At 44.5% G+C, this 17,500-nt stretch overlaps 1 protein-coding gene across 5 annotated transcripts in view; it reads left to right on the top strand.

The window, feature by feature from the left end:
• The window catches only part of LOC123503980 (high affinity cAMP-specific and IBMX-insensitive 3',5'-cyclic phosphodiesterase 8A-like), a 32,472-nt gene that overhangs the window by 8,253 nt on the left and 6,719 nt on the right, over positions 1 to 17,500 (top strand). For 2 of the 5 annotated variants that reach the window (XM_045254164.1, XM_045254190.1), the window contains 10 exons: positions 769 to 1,025; positions 2,732 to 2,789; positions 4,077 to 4,244; positions 7,263 to 7,493; positions 8,222 to 8,364; positions 8,895 to 9,043; positions 10,577 to 10,672; positions 13,988 to 13,996; positions 14,678 to 14,949; positions 16,928 to 17,118. In XM_045254164.1, coding sequence (XP_045110099.1) covers positions 769 to 1,025; positions 2,732 to 2,789; positions 4,077 to 4,244; positions 7,263 to 7,493; positions 8,222 to 8,364; positions 8,895 to 9,043; positions 10,577 to 10,672; positions 13,988 to 13,996; positions 14,678 to 14,949; positions 16,928 to 17,118 — 1,574 coding nt within the window. Of the gene's footprint in view, positions 1 to 768; positions 1,026 to 2,729; positions 2,790 to 4,076; positions 4,245 to 7,262; positions 7,494 to 8,221; positions 8,365 to 8,894; positions 9,044 to 10,576; positions 10,673 to 13,987; positions 13,997 to 14,677; positions 14,950 to 16,927; positions 17,119 to 17,500 lie in introns of those variants that run through there. The other 3 variants (XM_045254197.1, XM_045254172.1, XM_045254182.1) reach the window with 3 other exon arrangements.

The raw sequence follows: 17,500 nt of genomic DNA, 5'->3' as shown, positions 1-17,500 counted from the left end.
ACCCAAAACACACCTAAACACACTCTCAAACATGCTCAAACACAGTGAACACCCCAAAACACTCAAACATACCTAAACACCCAAACACCCCAAAACACCAAACCAAAACACAAAACACTCAAACACCAAAACACACTAAAACACACAACACACCCAACACACAAAACACTCAAAACACACTCAAACACACTCAAACACAAAACACACAAAACTCAAAACACCCAAAACACACCCAAACACACAAAACACTCATAAACACACACTCAAACACACCAACACAAACACACACAAACACACCCAAACACACCAAACACACTTAAAACACACAAACACACCCAAACACCAAAACACCCACAAACAAACACACCAAACACACACGCACACACCAAACACACCCTAAACACACTCAAACATGCTCAAACACAGTGAAACCCCAAACACTAAAACATACCTAAACACCTAAAACAAACACCCCAAACACCCCAAACCTCAAACAAACTAAACACACCCAAACACACAAAAACACCCTAAACACCCCAAAACACAAAACACCCAAAACACTCAAAACACACCCAAAACACACAAAACACACCCAAAACACCAAACACACCTAAAACACCCAAAAACACTCAAAACACCCCAAAAACACTCAAAACACACCCAAAACACCCAAAACACCCTAGTTACTTCCAAAACACACTTAAAATACCCCCACACACACACACCTTAACCTAACCTAACCTAACCTAACCTAACCTAATATTACAGGTCCTTTTAGTCTTCGGAAAGGAAGATTCAATTTACCAGACATGGAAAACAGCAGTCACTCGCCGCGGGCACTCCCACACACTCTCCCGCACCCTGGAGGAGGCCGTGAGGGTGGCGGGGGAGGAGGGGCCAGAGGTGGTGGTGGTGGACGCCCGGCCTTCTCGTGGACTGAATGCCAAGGCTGTGTGTGGGGCTGTGAGGCAAAGACAAACTGAAACTGGCTATGCTCCAGTCTTAGTAGCTGTTGTGAAAAAAAGGTGCGTTTTGGGGGTGTTTTGGGGTGTTTGGGGTGTGTTTTTGGGGTGTTTTAGTGTGTTTTAGGGGTTCAAGTGTGTTTTTTTGTGTGTTTCAAGGTATTTTTGGAGTGTTTAAGTGTGTTTTAGTGTGTTTTAGGGTGTTTTCAGGATTCAAGTGTGTTTTGTGTGTTTCAGGGTATTTTGGGGTGTTTAGTGTGTTTAGGGGTTCAAGTGTGATTTTGTGTGTTTCAGGGCATTTTGGGGTGTTTGAGTGTTTTTGGGTGTTTGGGGTGTTTTGGGGCATTTTGGGTGTTTTCAGTGTTTTGGAGTTCAAGTGTGTTTTGTGTGTTTCAAGGTATTTTGGAGTGTTTAAGTGTGTTTAGTGTGTTTAGGGTGTTTTCAGGATTCAAGTGTGTTTTTGTGTGTTTCAGGGTATTTTGGGGTGTTTTAGTGTGTTTTAGGGGTTCAAGTGTGATTTTTGTGTGTTTCAGGGCATTTTTGGGGTGTTTGAGTGTTTTGGGGTGTTTTGGGGTGTTTTGGGGCATTTGGGGTGTTTTCAGTGTTTGGAGTTCAAGTGTGTTTTGTGTGTTTCAAGGTATTTTTGGAGTGTTTAAGTGTGTTTTAGTGTGTTTTAGGGTGTTTTCAGGATTCAAGTGTGTTTTGGGTGTTATAGGGTATTTTGGGGTGTTTCAGTGTGTTTAGGGTTCAAGTGTGTTTTTGTGTTTCAGGTATTTTTGGGTGTTTGAGTGTTCAGGCATTTTGAGGTGTTTGAGTGTTTTGGGGTGTTTGGGAGCGTTATGGTGTGTTTTGGGTGTGTTTAAGGGCATTTTAGGGTGTTATGGGTGTGTTTTGGTATGTTTTGAGTGTGTTTTGAGTGTTTTGGTGGTGTTTTGGGGAGTTCAAGTGTGTTTTGGTGTGTTTCAAGTTATTTTTGGGGTGTTTAAGTTTGTTTTAGGGTGTGTTTAGAGGTTCAAGTGTGTTTTGGTGTGTTTCAGGGCATTTTTGGGGTGTTTGAGTGTTTTGGGTGTTTTGGGTGTCTGGGTGTGTTTTGGGATGTTTGAGTGTTTGAGTGTTTTGGTGGTGTTTGTGGGAGTTCAAGTGTGTTTGGTGTGTTTTAGGGTATTTTTGGGGTGTTTAAGTGTGTTTTGGTGTGTTTCAGGGTGTGTTTAGGGGTGTTTTCAGGGGTTCAAGTGTGTTTTAGGGCATTTGGGAGTGTTTTGAGTGTTTTAGGTGTGTTTTGGGGGTTTAAGTAAGTTTGAGTGTATTTGGGAGTGTTTTGAATGTGTTTGGGAGTGTTTTGAGTGTTTGTGTGTGTCTGGGAGCATTTTGGTGTTTTTTGAGTGTGTTTTGAGTGTTTTTGTGTATTTAAGTATGTTTTGGGGTGTTTTGAGTGTGTTTTGGGGTGTTTTGAGTGTTTTGGGGTGTTTTGAGTGTGTTTTGGGGTGTTTTGAGTGTATTTTGGGTGTTTTGAGTGTATTTGAGTGTATTTTGGAGTGTTTTGTGGTGTTTTGAGTGTTTAAGTGTGTTTAAAAGTGTTAAGTAATATATTTCAGAATGTCAGAGAGAGAGAGAGAGAGAGAGCAATTTGAACTATAAAAGAATGATATTGTTGAGAGAGAGAGAGAGAATGGCTGTCTGTATGTATGTCTGTATGTATGTATGTATGTATATATATGTGTGTGTGTGTGTGTACGTGTGTGTGTGTACATCAGTCTACTCTTTCACAGTTTTGCGGACCGGGACAGTGCCACAGTTGGTCCAATGCTCAGCGCTGGTTTTAATAGGGTAAGTCAAGACTAAGGTTGCTAAGGTAAGGTTAGGTTAGGTTAGGTAAGGTAAGGTTAGGTTAGGTTAGGTTAGGTTAGGTATGTTTTAGGTTAGGTTAGGTTAGGTTAGGTTAGGTTAGGTTAGGTTAGGTTAGGTTAGGTTAGGTAAGGTTAGGTTAGGTTAGGTTAGGTTAGGTATGTTTTAGGTTAGGTTAGGTTAGGCTGGGTTGGGTTAGGTTGGGTTGGGTTGGGTTAGGTTAGGTCAGGTCAGGTCAGGTCAGGTCAGGTTAGGTTAGGTTAGGTTAGGTGTGTTTTAGATTAGGTTAGGTTAGGTTAGGTTAGGTTAAGGTTAGGTTAGGTTAGGTTAGGTTGGGTTGGGTTACGTTAGGTTAGGTAAGGTTAGGTGTGTTTTAGGTTAGGTTAGGTTAGGTTAGGTTAGGTAAGGTGTGTTTTAGGGGTTTTTGATGCGTCTGGGTGAAGTTTGGAGTGTTTTTGGTGGTATTTGATGTGTTTTGGGGGTGTTTTGGTGTGTTTTGGAGGTGTTTTGATGTGTTTTAGGGGTGTTTGGTGTGTTTTGAGGGTGTTTTGATGCATCTGGGTGATGTTTGGAGTGATTTAGGGGTGTTTGGGATGATTTTGGGGTGTTTGGTGTGTTTAGGGATGTTTTGGAGTGTTTTGGGGTGTTTTGGTGTGTTTTTGGCGTTTCGTGGTTTTAGCGTTTTAAATTATGTTTGGTGTGTTTAGGGGTGTTTTGGGTGTTATAGGGTGTTTGGGTGTAATAAGGGTGTTTTGGTGTGTTTTAGGGGTGTTTGGTGTGGTTTAAGGGTGTTTAGTGTGTTTAGGTGGTGTTTTGGGTGTTTAGGGTGTTTTGCTGTGTTTTGGGTGTTTTGGTGTTTTAGGGGTGTTTTGATGTGTTTTGGGATGTTTTAGTGTGTTTTAAGGGTGTTTTGGTGTGTTTTAGGGGTATTTTGGGTGTTTTAAGGTGTTTAGTGTATTAGGTGTGTTTTGGGTGGTTTTGGTGTGTTTTAGGGTTGTTTGGTGTGTTTTAAGGGTGTTTTGGTGCATTTTAAGGGTCTTTTGGGTGTTTTAGGGGTGTTTTGGTGTTTTAGGGTTGTTTTGATGTGTTTTAAGAGTGTTTTGGGGTGTTTTGGTGTGTTTTAGGAGTGTTTTGGGCTGTTTTAGGGGTGTTTTAGTGTGTTTTTGGGGTGTTTAGATATGTGCTTAAGAAAATTATAGCTAATCTGTCTTTCTGTCTTAATATATACAATTGACACGTGCCCTTCCTAACAGCATTCCTAACCTGCAGGTGGTGACAGAGAGCAGTGCCGTGGGTGTTGTGCTAAATGAACTGGTCCAGGTGGAGGTGTGTGATGTGGCAGGCCAGGCAAGGCTACGTGGGTGTCAGGCGCTGCTGGGGGCCCTGGACGCCTGCCGTGAGCTGGTCCACATCACCGACACACACCACAACATCATGGTGCGTTGTGGGGGTGTTGAAGGGTGTTTTGAGTATGTTTTAGGGTGTGTTTGGGGTGTTTTGGGTGTTTTGGTGTGATTTAGGGGTGTTTTAAGGATGTTTTGGTATGTTTTAGGGGTGTTTTGGTGTGTTTTGGGGAGTTTTGGTGTGATTTTGGGGTGTTTTGGATGTTTTAGGGATGTTTTGGTGTGATTTAGGGGTGTTTTGGTGTGTTTTGGTGTCATTTAAAGGTGTTTTGGTGTGTTTTTTGGGGTGTTGCCAGGTGTTTTAAGGATACTGGTTGTTTACTGAACACTGCTACACCCTCCCAAACACTGCCACACATACCCAAACACTGTCACACATACCCAAACACTGCCACACATACCCAAACACTGCCACACATACCCAAACACTGCCACACATACCCAAACACTGCCACACACACCCAAACACTGCCAGACATACCCAAACAGTGCCACACATACCCAAACACTGCCACACATACCCAAACACTGCCACACACACCAGAACACTGCCACACATACCCAAACACTGCCACACACACCCAAACACTGCCACACATACCCAAACACTGCCACACATACCCAAACACTGCCACACACACCCAGAACACTGCCACACACACCCAGAACACTGCCACACATACCCAAACACTGCCACACATACCCAAACACTGCCACACATACCCAAACACTGCCACACATACCCAAACACTGCCACACATACCCAAACACTGCACATACCCAAACACTGCCACACATACCCAAACACTGCCACACACATACCCAAACACTGCCACACATACCCAAACACTGCCACACATACCCAAACACTGCCACACATACCCAAACACTGCCACACATACCCAAACACTGCCACACATACCCAAACACTGCCACACATACCCAAACACTGCCACACATACCCAAACACTGCCACACATACCCAAACACTGCCACACATACCCAAACACTGCCACACATACCCAAACACACATACCCACACTGCCACACACCCAAACACTGCCACACATACCCAAACACTGCCACACATACCCAAACACTGCCACACATACCCAAACACTGCCACACATACCCAAACACTGCCACACATACCCAAACACTGCCACACATACCCAAACACTGCCACACATACCCAAACACTGCCACACACACCCAAACACTGCCACACATACCCAAACACTGCCACACATACCCAAACACTGCCACACATACCCAAACACTGCCACACATACCCAAACACTGCCACACATACCCAAACACTGCCACACATACCCAAACACTGCCACACATACCCAAACACTGCCACACATACCCAAACACTGCCACACATACCCAAACACTGCCACACATACCCAAACACTGCCACACATACCCAAACACTGCCACACATACCCAAACACTGCCACACATACCCAAACACTGCCACACATACCCAAACACTGCCACACATACCCAAACACTGCCACACATACCCAAACACTGCCACAAACACTGCCACACATACCCAAACACTGCCACACATACCCAAACACTGCCACACATACCCAAACACTGCCACACATACCCAAACACTGCCACACATACCCAAACACTGCCACACATACCCAAAAACACTACCCAAACACACATACCCAAACACTGCCACACATACCCAAACACTGCCACACATACCCAAACACTGCCACACATACCCAAACACTGCCACACATACCAAACACTGCCACACATACCCAAACACTGCCACACATACCAAACACTGCACACATACCCAAACACTGCCACACATACCCCACACATACCCAAACACTGCCACACATACCCAAACACTGCCACACATACCCAAACACTGCCACACATACCCAAACACTGCCACACATACCCAAACACTGCCACACATACCCAAACACTGCCACACATACCCAAACACTGCCACACACACCCAAACACTGCCACACATACCCAAACACTGCCACACATACCCAAACACTGCCACACATACCCAAACACTGCCACACATACCCAAACACTGCCACACATACCCAAACACTGCCACACATACCCAAACACTGCCACACATACCCAAACACTGCCACACATACCCAAACACTGCACACCCAAACACTGCCACACATACCCAAACACTGCCACACCAAACACTGCCACACATACCCAAACACTGCCACACATACCCAAACACTGCCACACATACCCAAACACTGCCACACATACCCAAACACTGCCACATACCCAAACACTGCCACATACCCAAACACTGCCACACATACCCAAACACTGCCACACATACCCAAACACTGCCACACATACCCAAACACTGCACACATACCCAAACACTGCCACACATACCCAAACACTGCCACACATACCCAAACACTGCCACACATACCCAAACACTGCCACACATACCCAAACACTGCCACACATACCCAAACACTGCCACACATACCCAAACACTGCCACACATACCCAAACACTGCCACACATACCCAAACACTGCCACACATACCCAAACACTGCCACACATACCCAAACACTGCCACACATACCCAGAACACTGCCACACATACCCAAACACTGCCACACATACCCAAACACTGCCACACATACCCAAACACTGCCACACATACCCAAACACTGCCACACATACCCAAACACTGCCACACATACCCAGAACACTGCCACACATACCCAAACACTGCCACACATACCCAGAACACTGCCACACATACCCAAACACTGCCACACATACCCAGAACACTACCACACATACCCAAACAGTGCCACACATACCCAAACAGTGCCACACATACCCAAACACTGCCACACATACCCAAACACTGCCACACATACCCAAACACTGCCACACATACCCAAACAGTGCCACACATACCCAGAACACTGCTACACCCTTCCTAACACTGCTACACCCTTCCTAACACTGCTACATCCTTCCTAACACCTGCTACACCCACAGTTCATCAACAAAGCGTGCGAGAACATCCTTGGCTACACAATGGATGAGGTCGCAGAGAGGAACCTTTGGGAACTCCATACGTCAGATGTAAACAAACAAGATGGCCGCCAGACAGACCACCACAGGCCTTCCTTGGAGTTCCGACAGGTCCCCCCACAGGCCCTGCACGATGCCACCCCGACACATAGGCCTATACAGGAGCAGGATAAGCCTATACAACCTGATAGCAAGGTAGGCTGTGTGTGTGTGTGTGTGAGTGTCTGTGTATTGATTTTGTTGCATTCCAGCCTCTCCCAGTGCCTCCCAGCCTCTCCCAGTGCCTCCCAGCCTCTCCCAGTGTTTCCCAGCCTCTCCCCATGCCTCCCAGTACCTCCCAGGCTCTCCCAATACCCCCCAGCCTCTCCCAGTGCCTCCCAGCCTCTCCCAGTCGATCCCAGCCTCTCCCAGTGTTTCCCAGCCTCTCCCCATGCCTCCCAGTACCTCCCAGGCTCTCCCAATACCCCCCAGCCTGTCCCAGAGCCTCCCAACCTCTCCCAGTGCATTCCAGCCTCTCCCAGTGCCTCCCAGCCTCTCCCAGTGCCTCCCAGCCTCTCCCAGTCGATCCCAGCCTTTCCCAGTGCCTTCCAGTACCTCTCAGCCTCTCCCAGTACCTCCCAGCCTCTCCCAGTCGATCCCAGCCTCTCCCAGTGCCTTCCAGTACCTCCCAGCCTCTCCCAGTACCTCCCAGCCTCTCCCAGTACCTCCCAGCCTCTCCCAGTACCTCCCAGCCTCTCCCAGTGCCTCCCAGCCTCTCTTAATGCACCTCAATATAAACAAAACTTTCTCTCACTAGTGATCTTAATATATTTTGAACTCCTTCCCCTCCCCCCCGTGCTATCCGACCCCCACCCTAATATAATCGAACCTCCCTCCCCCCCACACTCTTTCACCCTAATGTAATCTAACCCCCCCCCCCACAGGTACCGTTAGAGATGCCCGAAGCGGTGAATTCGCAAATGAAACGTGGCAAGGAGTGGGAGGGGGTGGTGACCTACAGGCGGAGGTCTGGGGGCGCCCTACACCTCCCCTCCAAGGTCATTCCAGTCATGGTGCCTCTGACCAAGTAAGTGTGTTGAGAGTAGGGATATTTTGGGGTGTTGTTAGTGTGTTTTGGGGTGTTTTAGTGTGTTTTGGGGTGTTTTGAGTGTTTTAGGGGTGTTTTTGAGTGTTTTGGGGTGTTTTGAGTGTTTTTGGGGTGTTGAGTGTTTTGGGGTGTTTTGAGTGGTTTAGGGGTGTTTTGGGTGTTTTGGGGGTGTTTTAGTGCATTTAGGGTGTTTTGAATTTTGAGTGTTTTGGAGTGTTTTAGTGTTTTATGGTGTTTTTGTGTGTTTTGAGGTGTTTTGGGTGTTTTAGGATATTTTGGGGTGTTTTAGGGTGTTATTGTGTGTTTTGGGGTGTTTTGACTGTTTTGGGGTGTTTTAGGGTGTTTTTGGGGTGTTTTAGTGCCTTTTAGGGGTCTTTGAGTGTTTTGGGGTGATTTGAGTGTTTTTGAGTGTTTTTGGGGTGTTTTTGGGTGTTTTGGGTGTTTTAGGAGAGAGAGAGAGAGAGAGAGAGAGAGAGAGAGAGAGCCTAACCTCGCCTAACCCCTTCTAGACACCAGCAACACTACATCTATGTGAGCGACACACACGCGCTGGACCGCCTGGAACTCTCGGCAGCGAACGTGGACCACTTTCATCCTCGTGGCTCCATCAAGTCACTCAGGAAGGGCTCACATGACATCAGATCCCTTAGCAGTGACGGTAAGCCTGTTTAAGGGTGTTTTGCGGTGTTTTGTGGAGTTTTTGGGTGTTTTAAGGGTGTTTTGGGGTATTTTGGTGTGGTTTTGGGTGTTTTAGGGATGTTTTGGTGTGTTTAGGGGTATTTTATGGTGTTTTAGGGGTGTTTTGGTGTGTTTAGGGGTATTTTGATTTTGGGTGTTTTGGGTGTTTAGGGGTGTTTTAGGGTGTTTTAGCAGTCTTGGGGTGTTTATGGTAAATTTAGGGTGTTTTAGGGTGTTTTGGGATGTTTAGGGTGTTTTGGGGTGAATTAGGGGTGTTTTGGGATGTTTAAGGGTGTTTTAGGGTATTTTTGGTGTTTTGGGATGCTATAGGTGTGTTTGGGGTGTTTTATGTTTTGGGTGTTTAGGGATGTTTAGGGTTGTTTTGGGATGTTTAAGGGTGTTTTAGGGGTGTTTTGGGTGTTTTATGTTTAGGGTGTTTTGGGATGTTTGAGGGGTGTTTTAGGGGTTTTGGGATGTTTAAGGGTGTTTTAGGGGTATTTTGAGGTGTTTGGGGATGTTTTGGTGTGTTTAGGGTGTTTTGGTGTGTTAGGGTGTTTTGGGGTGATTTGGCGTGTGTTTGCGGGTGTTTTTGGATGATTTAGGGTGTTTTGAGTGTTTTAAGTTGTTTTGGGTAGTTTTAGGTGTTTTGTGGTGTTTAGGGGTGTATTAAAGATGTTTTAGGGTGTCTGAGGGTATTTTAGTCAGTTTTAGGGTGTTTTAATGGTGTTTTAGGGTGTTTAAGGAACTATTAGGGTGTTTTTAGGTGTTTTAAGGATGTTTTAGGGTATTTTAGACAGTTTTAGGGTGTTTTAATGGTGTTTTAGGGTGTTTTTAAGGGTGTGTGCTTTGGTGAATTGTTTTTGTGTGTTTTTCTGTTTTTGTGTGTGTTTGGCAGTGTTTGTTTTATTATTTATTTGTTTATTGTGTGTTTTTTTTATTTAATATTTTTCGTTTTTCCGTTTGTTTTCTTAATTCTGTTTTCTTTTTATTATTTTTTTTGTTTTTCCGTTTGTTTTGTTTTGATTTTGCGTTTGGTTTCGTTTGTTTATGAGAAATTCGTGTGTGTGTGTGTGTGTGTGTGTGTGTGTGTGTGTGCGTGTCTGTCTTCCTGTCTGTCTGTCTGTTTGTCTTTCTGTCTGTCTGTTATATAGTTAGATAATGTAAGAGAGAGAGAGAGAGAGAGAGAGAGAGAGAGAGAGAGAGCGCATTCACCTTCACTCCTATTTAACTCTCTCTCTCTCTCTCTCTCTCTCTCTCTCTCTCTCTCTCTCTCTCCTAAACACTAATATTTTTTCTAAACTAACATGTTTTTGCCCTTTCTAAAACTCTCTCTCTCTCTCTCTCTCTCTCTCTCTCTCTCTCTCTCTCTCTCTCTCTCTCTCTCTCTCTCTCTCTCTCTCTCTCTCTCTCTCTCTCTCTCTCTCCCTCCCTCTCTCTCCTCTCTCACTGCCTCACTCCCCTTCTCTCTCTCTCCCTCTCCCTCTCCCTCTCTTCCCCTGTGTTTGTGAGGTAGGAGTGACAGAGGCGTGGGAGTCAGTGGCTCAACACAAAGTAAGCAGCGCGCAGGAGAAAGAACGCTTCTCTTTCTCTCGGCCGGCAGAGAAGAAGGGTAAGAGAGAGAGAGAGAGAGAGATTGATTTAGGCTGCGTTTACGGCAAGCAAATCAAGTTAATTTCACGTCATTTCAGCCGAGGAGTAACTGTGCTGGTGGAGGTTCTAATCACTTCAGTAAAAGAGTGACATGCTCTATACGACCCCAGTTATCCTGTGCCTCCAAACCCTGCACATGTATTGAATCACAGCTAGAGGGAACTACTACAGGCCATGAATAAACACACAATATTTATTCTTCATATTTCAAGAGCAAATGACAATAGGAAGCGTTATGGATGTCGTTTTCCAGTCTCATTTTGGCAAGTGTATTGTGTACCTTTGAAATGCGTGTTTTGGGGTGTTTTGGGGTGTTTGGGTGTGTTTTAGGGGTGTTTTTGGGTGTTTGGGTGTGTTTTAGGGGTGTTTTGAGGTGATTTTGAGGGGTTTGGATGTGTTTTTCAGGTGTTTTGGGGTGTTTGGATGTGTTTTTCAGGTGTTTAGGGATGTTTTGGGGTGTTTGGATGTGTTTTTCAGGTGTTTAGGGGTGTTTTGGGATGTTTGGATGTGTTTTCAGGTTTTAGGGGTGTTTTGGGGTGTTTAGATGTGTTTTCAGATGTTTAGGGATGTTTTGGGGTGTTTGGATGTGTTTTCAGGTGTTTAGGGGTGTTTTGGGGTGTTTGGATGTGTTTTCAGGTGTTTAGGGTGTTTTGGGGTGTTTGGATGTGTTCTTCAGGTATTTTGGGGTGTTTGGATGTGTTTTCAGGTGTTTAGGGGTGTTTGGATGTGTTTTCAGGTGTTTAGGGGTGTTTTGGGGTGTTTGGATGTGTTCTTCAGGTATTTTGGGGTGTTTGGATATGTTTTCAGGTGTTTAGGGTGTTTGGATGTGTTTTCAGGTGTTTAGGGATGTTTTGGGGTGTTTGGATGTGTTCTTCAGGTATTTTGGGGTGTTTGGATGTGTTTTCAGGTGTTTAGGGATGTTTGGATGTGTTTTCAGGTTTTAGGGTGTTTTGGGGTGTTTGGATGTGTTTTCAGATGTTTAGGGTGTTTTGGGGTGTTTGGATGTGTTTTCAGGTGTTTAGGGGTGTTTTGGGGTGTTTGGATGTGTTTTGGGGTGTTTTGGGGTGTTTGGATGTGTTTTCAGGTGTTTAGGGGTGTTTGGATGTGTTTTTCAGGCATTTTGGGGTGTTTGGATGTCTTTTTCAGGTATTTTGCCGTGTTTTGGGATGTTTTGGTATGTTTTGGTAGTCAGCCAGGCACCAGTCAGAGTGGAAGAGGGGTGTAAATTTCCATACATCACCCCCTGTGCCTCTCATTCTGGTCACTAAACACTATGGCATATCACATCACTCGGTAAATATGGCAAAGAAAATATTTATACCGTGCGGTCTTTTTACGGGATTTTCTGGGGTTAGAGGTGATACTTTTTAAGGCACCTCCTATCTTCAAAGCCCCCCTGCTAGAAAATCGTTCGCTGAGTGAGGAACCCCAATCTAAACTCAGACCGTAGACAAGATTTGAACCAGTGTGCTTGGAGACCTCTCGGACCTCAAAGCACACATGGTTCCACTGTATCATGGTTGTTTTAATTTGTATTAGGCCTAAATAAAAGGAGGGATTGGGATAGGAGTAGGTGATGTGTGTATTAGTGGAGTGTTCTGTCCCCCCAACTTCACAGCTCCATCTGGCAAGACAAAATATTCTCAAGAGCGTTGTGAAGTGATTGGTGTGGGCGAGCTACAGGCAAATACAGCCTGAAAAGTATTAGTTAATTTGAAAGGGCAAGTTGATCAACAGCGCATTTTCTTTTCTTCCCTCAAAAAACACCCAAACACCCCAAAAAAACGCATATTTCACGTCACTCCCATCTCCCAAACACACCCAAAATCACAAAATAGCTTATAGATTTTTTGTGTTTTTCTACCAGTCCAAACGGCAACACACACACCAAATACTACACACAGCTAGCCACACTCTTCCCACACCCACACGCGCCTAAACGCACCCTGAGACACACACCGTTTGCCCAATATCTTAAAGCAAACACACACATCTCACCACCAAACAATTGCATTTCGTCACCAAAACACTTCAACATTCTTCAACATTTCTCCAATTCCAAACGGCAACACACACACCAAACACCACAAACAGCTAGCCACACCCTTCCCACACCTATACGCACCCAAACGCACCCTGTAAAACACCCAAACACCAAAAAAAACACACATTCCACATAACTCCCATCTCCCAAACACACCAAAAATCACAAAATAGCTTGTAGATTTTTTGTGTTTTTCTACCAATCCAAACGGCAACACACACACCAAACACTACACACACCTACCCGCACCCTTCCCACACCTATACGCAACCAAACGCACCCTGAAAAAACACCCAAACACCCAAAAACACATTCCACACAACACCACCTCCCAAACACACTCAAAATCACATACACCACACACACCTTTCCTTAGAAGCCTTTAATTTTGTACTCTGTAATGTGACTCGAGCACTGGAAAAGTTTACCCTAGCCTGGTGATCATTGGTGACTGGTGAAACAGATATTAGATTATTTATCGGTTATCGTAAAGAAATCTTAAAACCTTCCCGGAGTATTGACCAAATCTGGGACAAATGGCTGGAATTAATGGCATGTATTAATATTCGTTGACGACACCCATGCCTTCGCTTCGTCAGCCGCTGTGATGCTGTGATGCTGTGACAATGCTGTTTCTAGAAAATTATTTGATTTGATTTGCTTGGTGTAAATGCATCCTTTGTAGTTTATTTAGTGACAATATTGAGTTTACACTGTGTTGAGAGAGAGAGAGAGAGAGAGAGAGGGAGGTGGGTATTAATTATTTTGTATGTGTGTGTGTGTGTTTCTGTTTCATTTTGGGGAGCTGACACACAAACGCACACACACACACACACCTATCTCACATGTGTGTTTAGATGATGATATAAACAAACATTGAAAGATTAGAGAAAATAAAGAAAATAGAGAGAGTGAGTTATTTCTATCTTTAATTCTCTCTCTTTCTTTCCTTCCTTCCCTGTGTGTGTGTGTGAAAGTGACAGACATACAGACACACAGACAGATTTCCAGGCATTTTTCTATTTAAGGACTTTTAAATGGTAGTAGTAGTAGTAATAGTAGTAGTAGTGGTAGTAGTAGTAGTAGTAGTAGTGATAGTAGTGGTGGTAGTTGTAGTAGTAGTAATATAAGTAGCTATTGTTATTATTATTATTATTATTATTATTATTATTATTATTATTATTATTATTATTGAAAGCATTAATTTGTCATTTTCTTTTTTTTCTGCAGCAAGGGAAGGTAAGGTTAGGTTAGGTCAGATTAAATTATTATTATTATTATTATTATTATTATTATTATTTATGTGAATGTGTAATAGTTATTGTTTTGCATTTTTGTTTCTATTCTTTCTCTTTCTGGGTCTCCTCCTCCTCCTCCTCCTCCTCCTCCTCCTCCTCCTCCTCCTCCTCCTCCTCCTCCTCCTCCACACACACACACACACACACACACACACACACACTTGAAAACACCCAAAAACACACTCAAACACCCCAAAATCACTCACAAAACACCCAAAACACACTCAAACACCCCAAAATAACCCACAAACACCCCAAAATAACCCAAAACACACTCAAACACTGCAAAACACACTCAAACACCCCAAAACACACTCAAACACCCCAAAATCACCCAAAACACACTCAAACACCCCAAAACATCCAAAACACCCTAAATACATCCAAAACACACTCAAACACCCCAAAATAACCCAAAATCACCCCAAAACACCCAAAACACTCCTTTAAAACACCTGTAAAACACCCAAAACACACTCATACACCCCAAAACCACCCAAAACACACAAAAACATCCAAAAACACACTCAAACACCCGTAAACACCCCAAAATCACCCAAAACGCCCCCTTAAAACACCAAAACACCCCAAAAACACTCAGTAACACCCTCCACACCCGCAGGACCCCAGGGAATCATCCGTCGCCAGAGCCTAGTCAAGCTACACTCCCTGACGATTGAGGCACCAATCACCCGAGTGTTTTCCATCATTTCTGCGGCCCAGGAGAATTCCCCAGCTTACGTGGCCCAGGCGTTAGAGAGGGCCATTGAAATACTGCGGTCCACTGAGCTGTACTCCCCACAGCTCATCCCCTCGGCTGCTGTGGAGACATCTGTTAGTAGGTCTGTTGCAGCCGATCCTGTTGCTACGGATTTGCTGGGAGGGCTCTTGGCGGTAAGTTAGTGTGTTTTGTGGTGTTTTGAGTGTTTTGGGGTGTTTAGGTATGTTTTGGGTGTGTTTTGGGGTATGTTGGGGTGTTTTCAGGGTGTTTTGGGTATTTTGGGGTATTTTCAGGGTTTTTTGGGGTGTCTAGGGTGGGTTAACTCTTGCATTAGAGAGGTGGACAGAATAGTGGTGAAGGATTGAGAGGTGGACAGAATAGGATTGAGAGTACTGGTTAACTCTTGCATTAGAGAGGTGGACAGAATAGTGGTGAAGGATTGAGAGTACTGGTTAACTCTTGCATTAGAGAGGTGGACAGAATAGTGGTGAAGGATTGAGAGTACTGGTTAACTCTTGCATTAGAGAGGTGGACAGAATAGTGGTGAAGGATTGAGAGTACTGGTTAACTCTTGCATTAGAGAGGTGGACAGAATAGTGGTGAAGGATTGAGAGTACTGGTTAACTCTTGCATTAGAGAGGTGGACAGAATAGTGGTGAAGGATTGAGAGTACTGGTTAACTCTTGCATTAGAGAGGTGGACAGAATAGTGGTGAAGGATTGAGAGTACTGGTTAACTCTTGCATTAGAGAGGTGGACAGAATAGTGGTGAAGGATTGAGAGTACTGGTTAACTCTTGCATTAGAGAGGTGGACAGAATAGTGGTGAAGGATTGAGAGTACTGGTTAACTCTTGCATTAGAGAGGTGGACAGAATAGTGGTGAAGGATTGAGAGTACTGGTTAACTCTTGCATTAGAGAGGTGGACAGAATAGTGGTGAAGGATTGAGAGTACTGGTTAACTCTTGCATTAGAGAGGTGGACAGAATAGTGGTGAAGGATTGAGAGTACTGGTTAACTCTTGCATTAGAGAGGTGGACAGAATAGTGGTGAGAGGAAGAAGAAAGCCCTGTGCAGCAAGGGTGGGGGGAGGAGGGAGGAGGGGAGGCATGCAGTCAGCAAGATCAGTAGAGCAGTCAGCATGAAAATAGCGCTAAAAGACAGCAAGAGATGCAACATTGTGGTGAGAAAGAGGCTGAAGACAGTCAGTCAGAGGAGGGGAGTTGATGAGACGAAAAGCTTTTGATTCCACCCTATCTAACAAAACTGTGTGACTGGAACCCTCCAAACATGCCAAGAGTACTCCATAGAGGGACGATTAAGGCCCTTGTATAGAGTCAGCAGTTGGAGGGCGAGAAAAACTGTTATAGAAGCTGTTTTAGTAAATGAGATGTGAAGTTTGCAGTTAAGATGATGAGTGAAGGACAGACCGAGGATATTCAGTGTGGAGGAGGGAGGCAGTTGAGTGTCACTGAAGAAGAGGGGATAGTTGTCTGGAAGGTTGTGTCCACTTGATATAGAGATTAATTCACTTTTTGAGGCATTGAACACTCTCTAACAAGTTTCTGAGGCATTGAACACTCTCTAACAAGTTTCTGAGGCATTGAACACTCTCTAACAAGTTTCTGAGGCATTGAACACTCTCTAACAAGTTTCTGAGGCATTGAACACTAGGTTAGGTTAGGTAAGGTTAGATTAGGTTAGGTCAGGTTAGGTTTGTGTGACACGGTTAAATTTTGAGGCGTAGAACCTTCACTAAATCAAACACAAAGGTTGCCGACTTACCTGTTGTGTGGAAAAACAATAATAGTAGTGTTAATTTAATGTTTGTGGTTGTTTTGAGTTGTTTTGTTTGTTTTACTAATTGTTTTTCCTTTTTAGGTCTTGCGTTTTTTGGATGTTTTGTGTTGTGGTGCGTGTTTGTCCGTTTGTTTGGTTTTATTTAGTTTTTGTTTGTATTTTGCGTTTTATTTATTTATATATTTATTAGTTTTATCTAATTTATCAATATTCCTGTATGCCTCTCTCTCTCTCTCTCTCTCTCTCTCTCTCTCTCTCTCTCTCTCTCTCTCTCTCTCTCTCTCTCTCTCTCTCTCTCTCTCTAACCTAACTTCAACTGCATCTCTATCTCTCTCCACTCCCCCTCCCCACAGCAAGGGCCCAAGCCGCTGCTGTCCGCCCGCCGCAGCAGCAACGACACAGCAGTGAAGGCCACACAGCAGCTGCCTCGATCCTCCATCCCAGTGCTGCACCAACAAGCTTCGTCTGCCATTAGAGAGTTACTGGCAGAGGACATGTCATGGAGCTTCGATATCTTCAAACTCGAGCGGATATCGGATAAACGGTGTGTGTTTCGGGGTGCGTGTGGGTGTGGGAAGGGTGTGGCTAGGTGTGTGGTGTTTGGTGTGTATGTTGGTGTTTGGAATGGGGAAAAACACGAACAAACGCTGTGTTGATGTAATGGAAACTAAATTTACTTTCATTTTTGCTTCAAGAAGTTTGATAAGATTGACGTTTTTCTTGCGTTTGAGTGTAGTTAGAGAGTGCGTTTGGGTGCGTGTGGATGTGGAAAGGGTGTGGCTAGGTGTTTGTGGTGTTTGGTGTGTGTGTTGGTGTTTGAAATTGGAGAAATGTTGAAGAATGTTGAAGTGTTTTGGTGACAAAATGCAACTGTTTGGCGGTGAGATGTGTGTGTTTGGTTTAGGATATTGGGCAAACGGTGTGTG

This window comes from Portunus trituberculatus, chromosome 2 (assembly GCF_017591435.1).
Source record: "Portunus trituberculatus isolate SZX2019 chromosome 2, ASM1759143v1, whole genome shotgun sequence".
Classification (NCBI taxonomy): Eukaryota; Metazoa; Arthropoda; class Malacostraca; order Decapoda; family Portunidae; genus Portunus; species Portunus trituberculatus.
The sequence above is the reverse complement of the archived record's forward strand: the minus strand, read 5'-3'. Positions and strand labels throughout refer to the sequence as shown.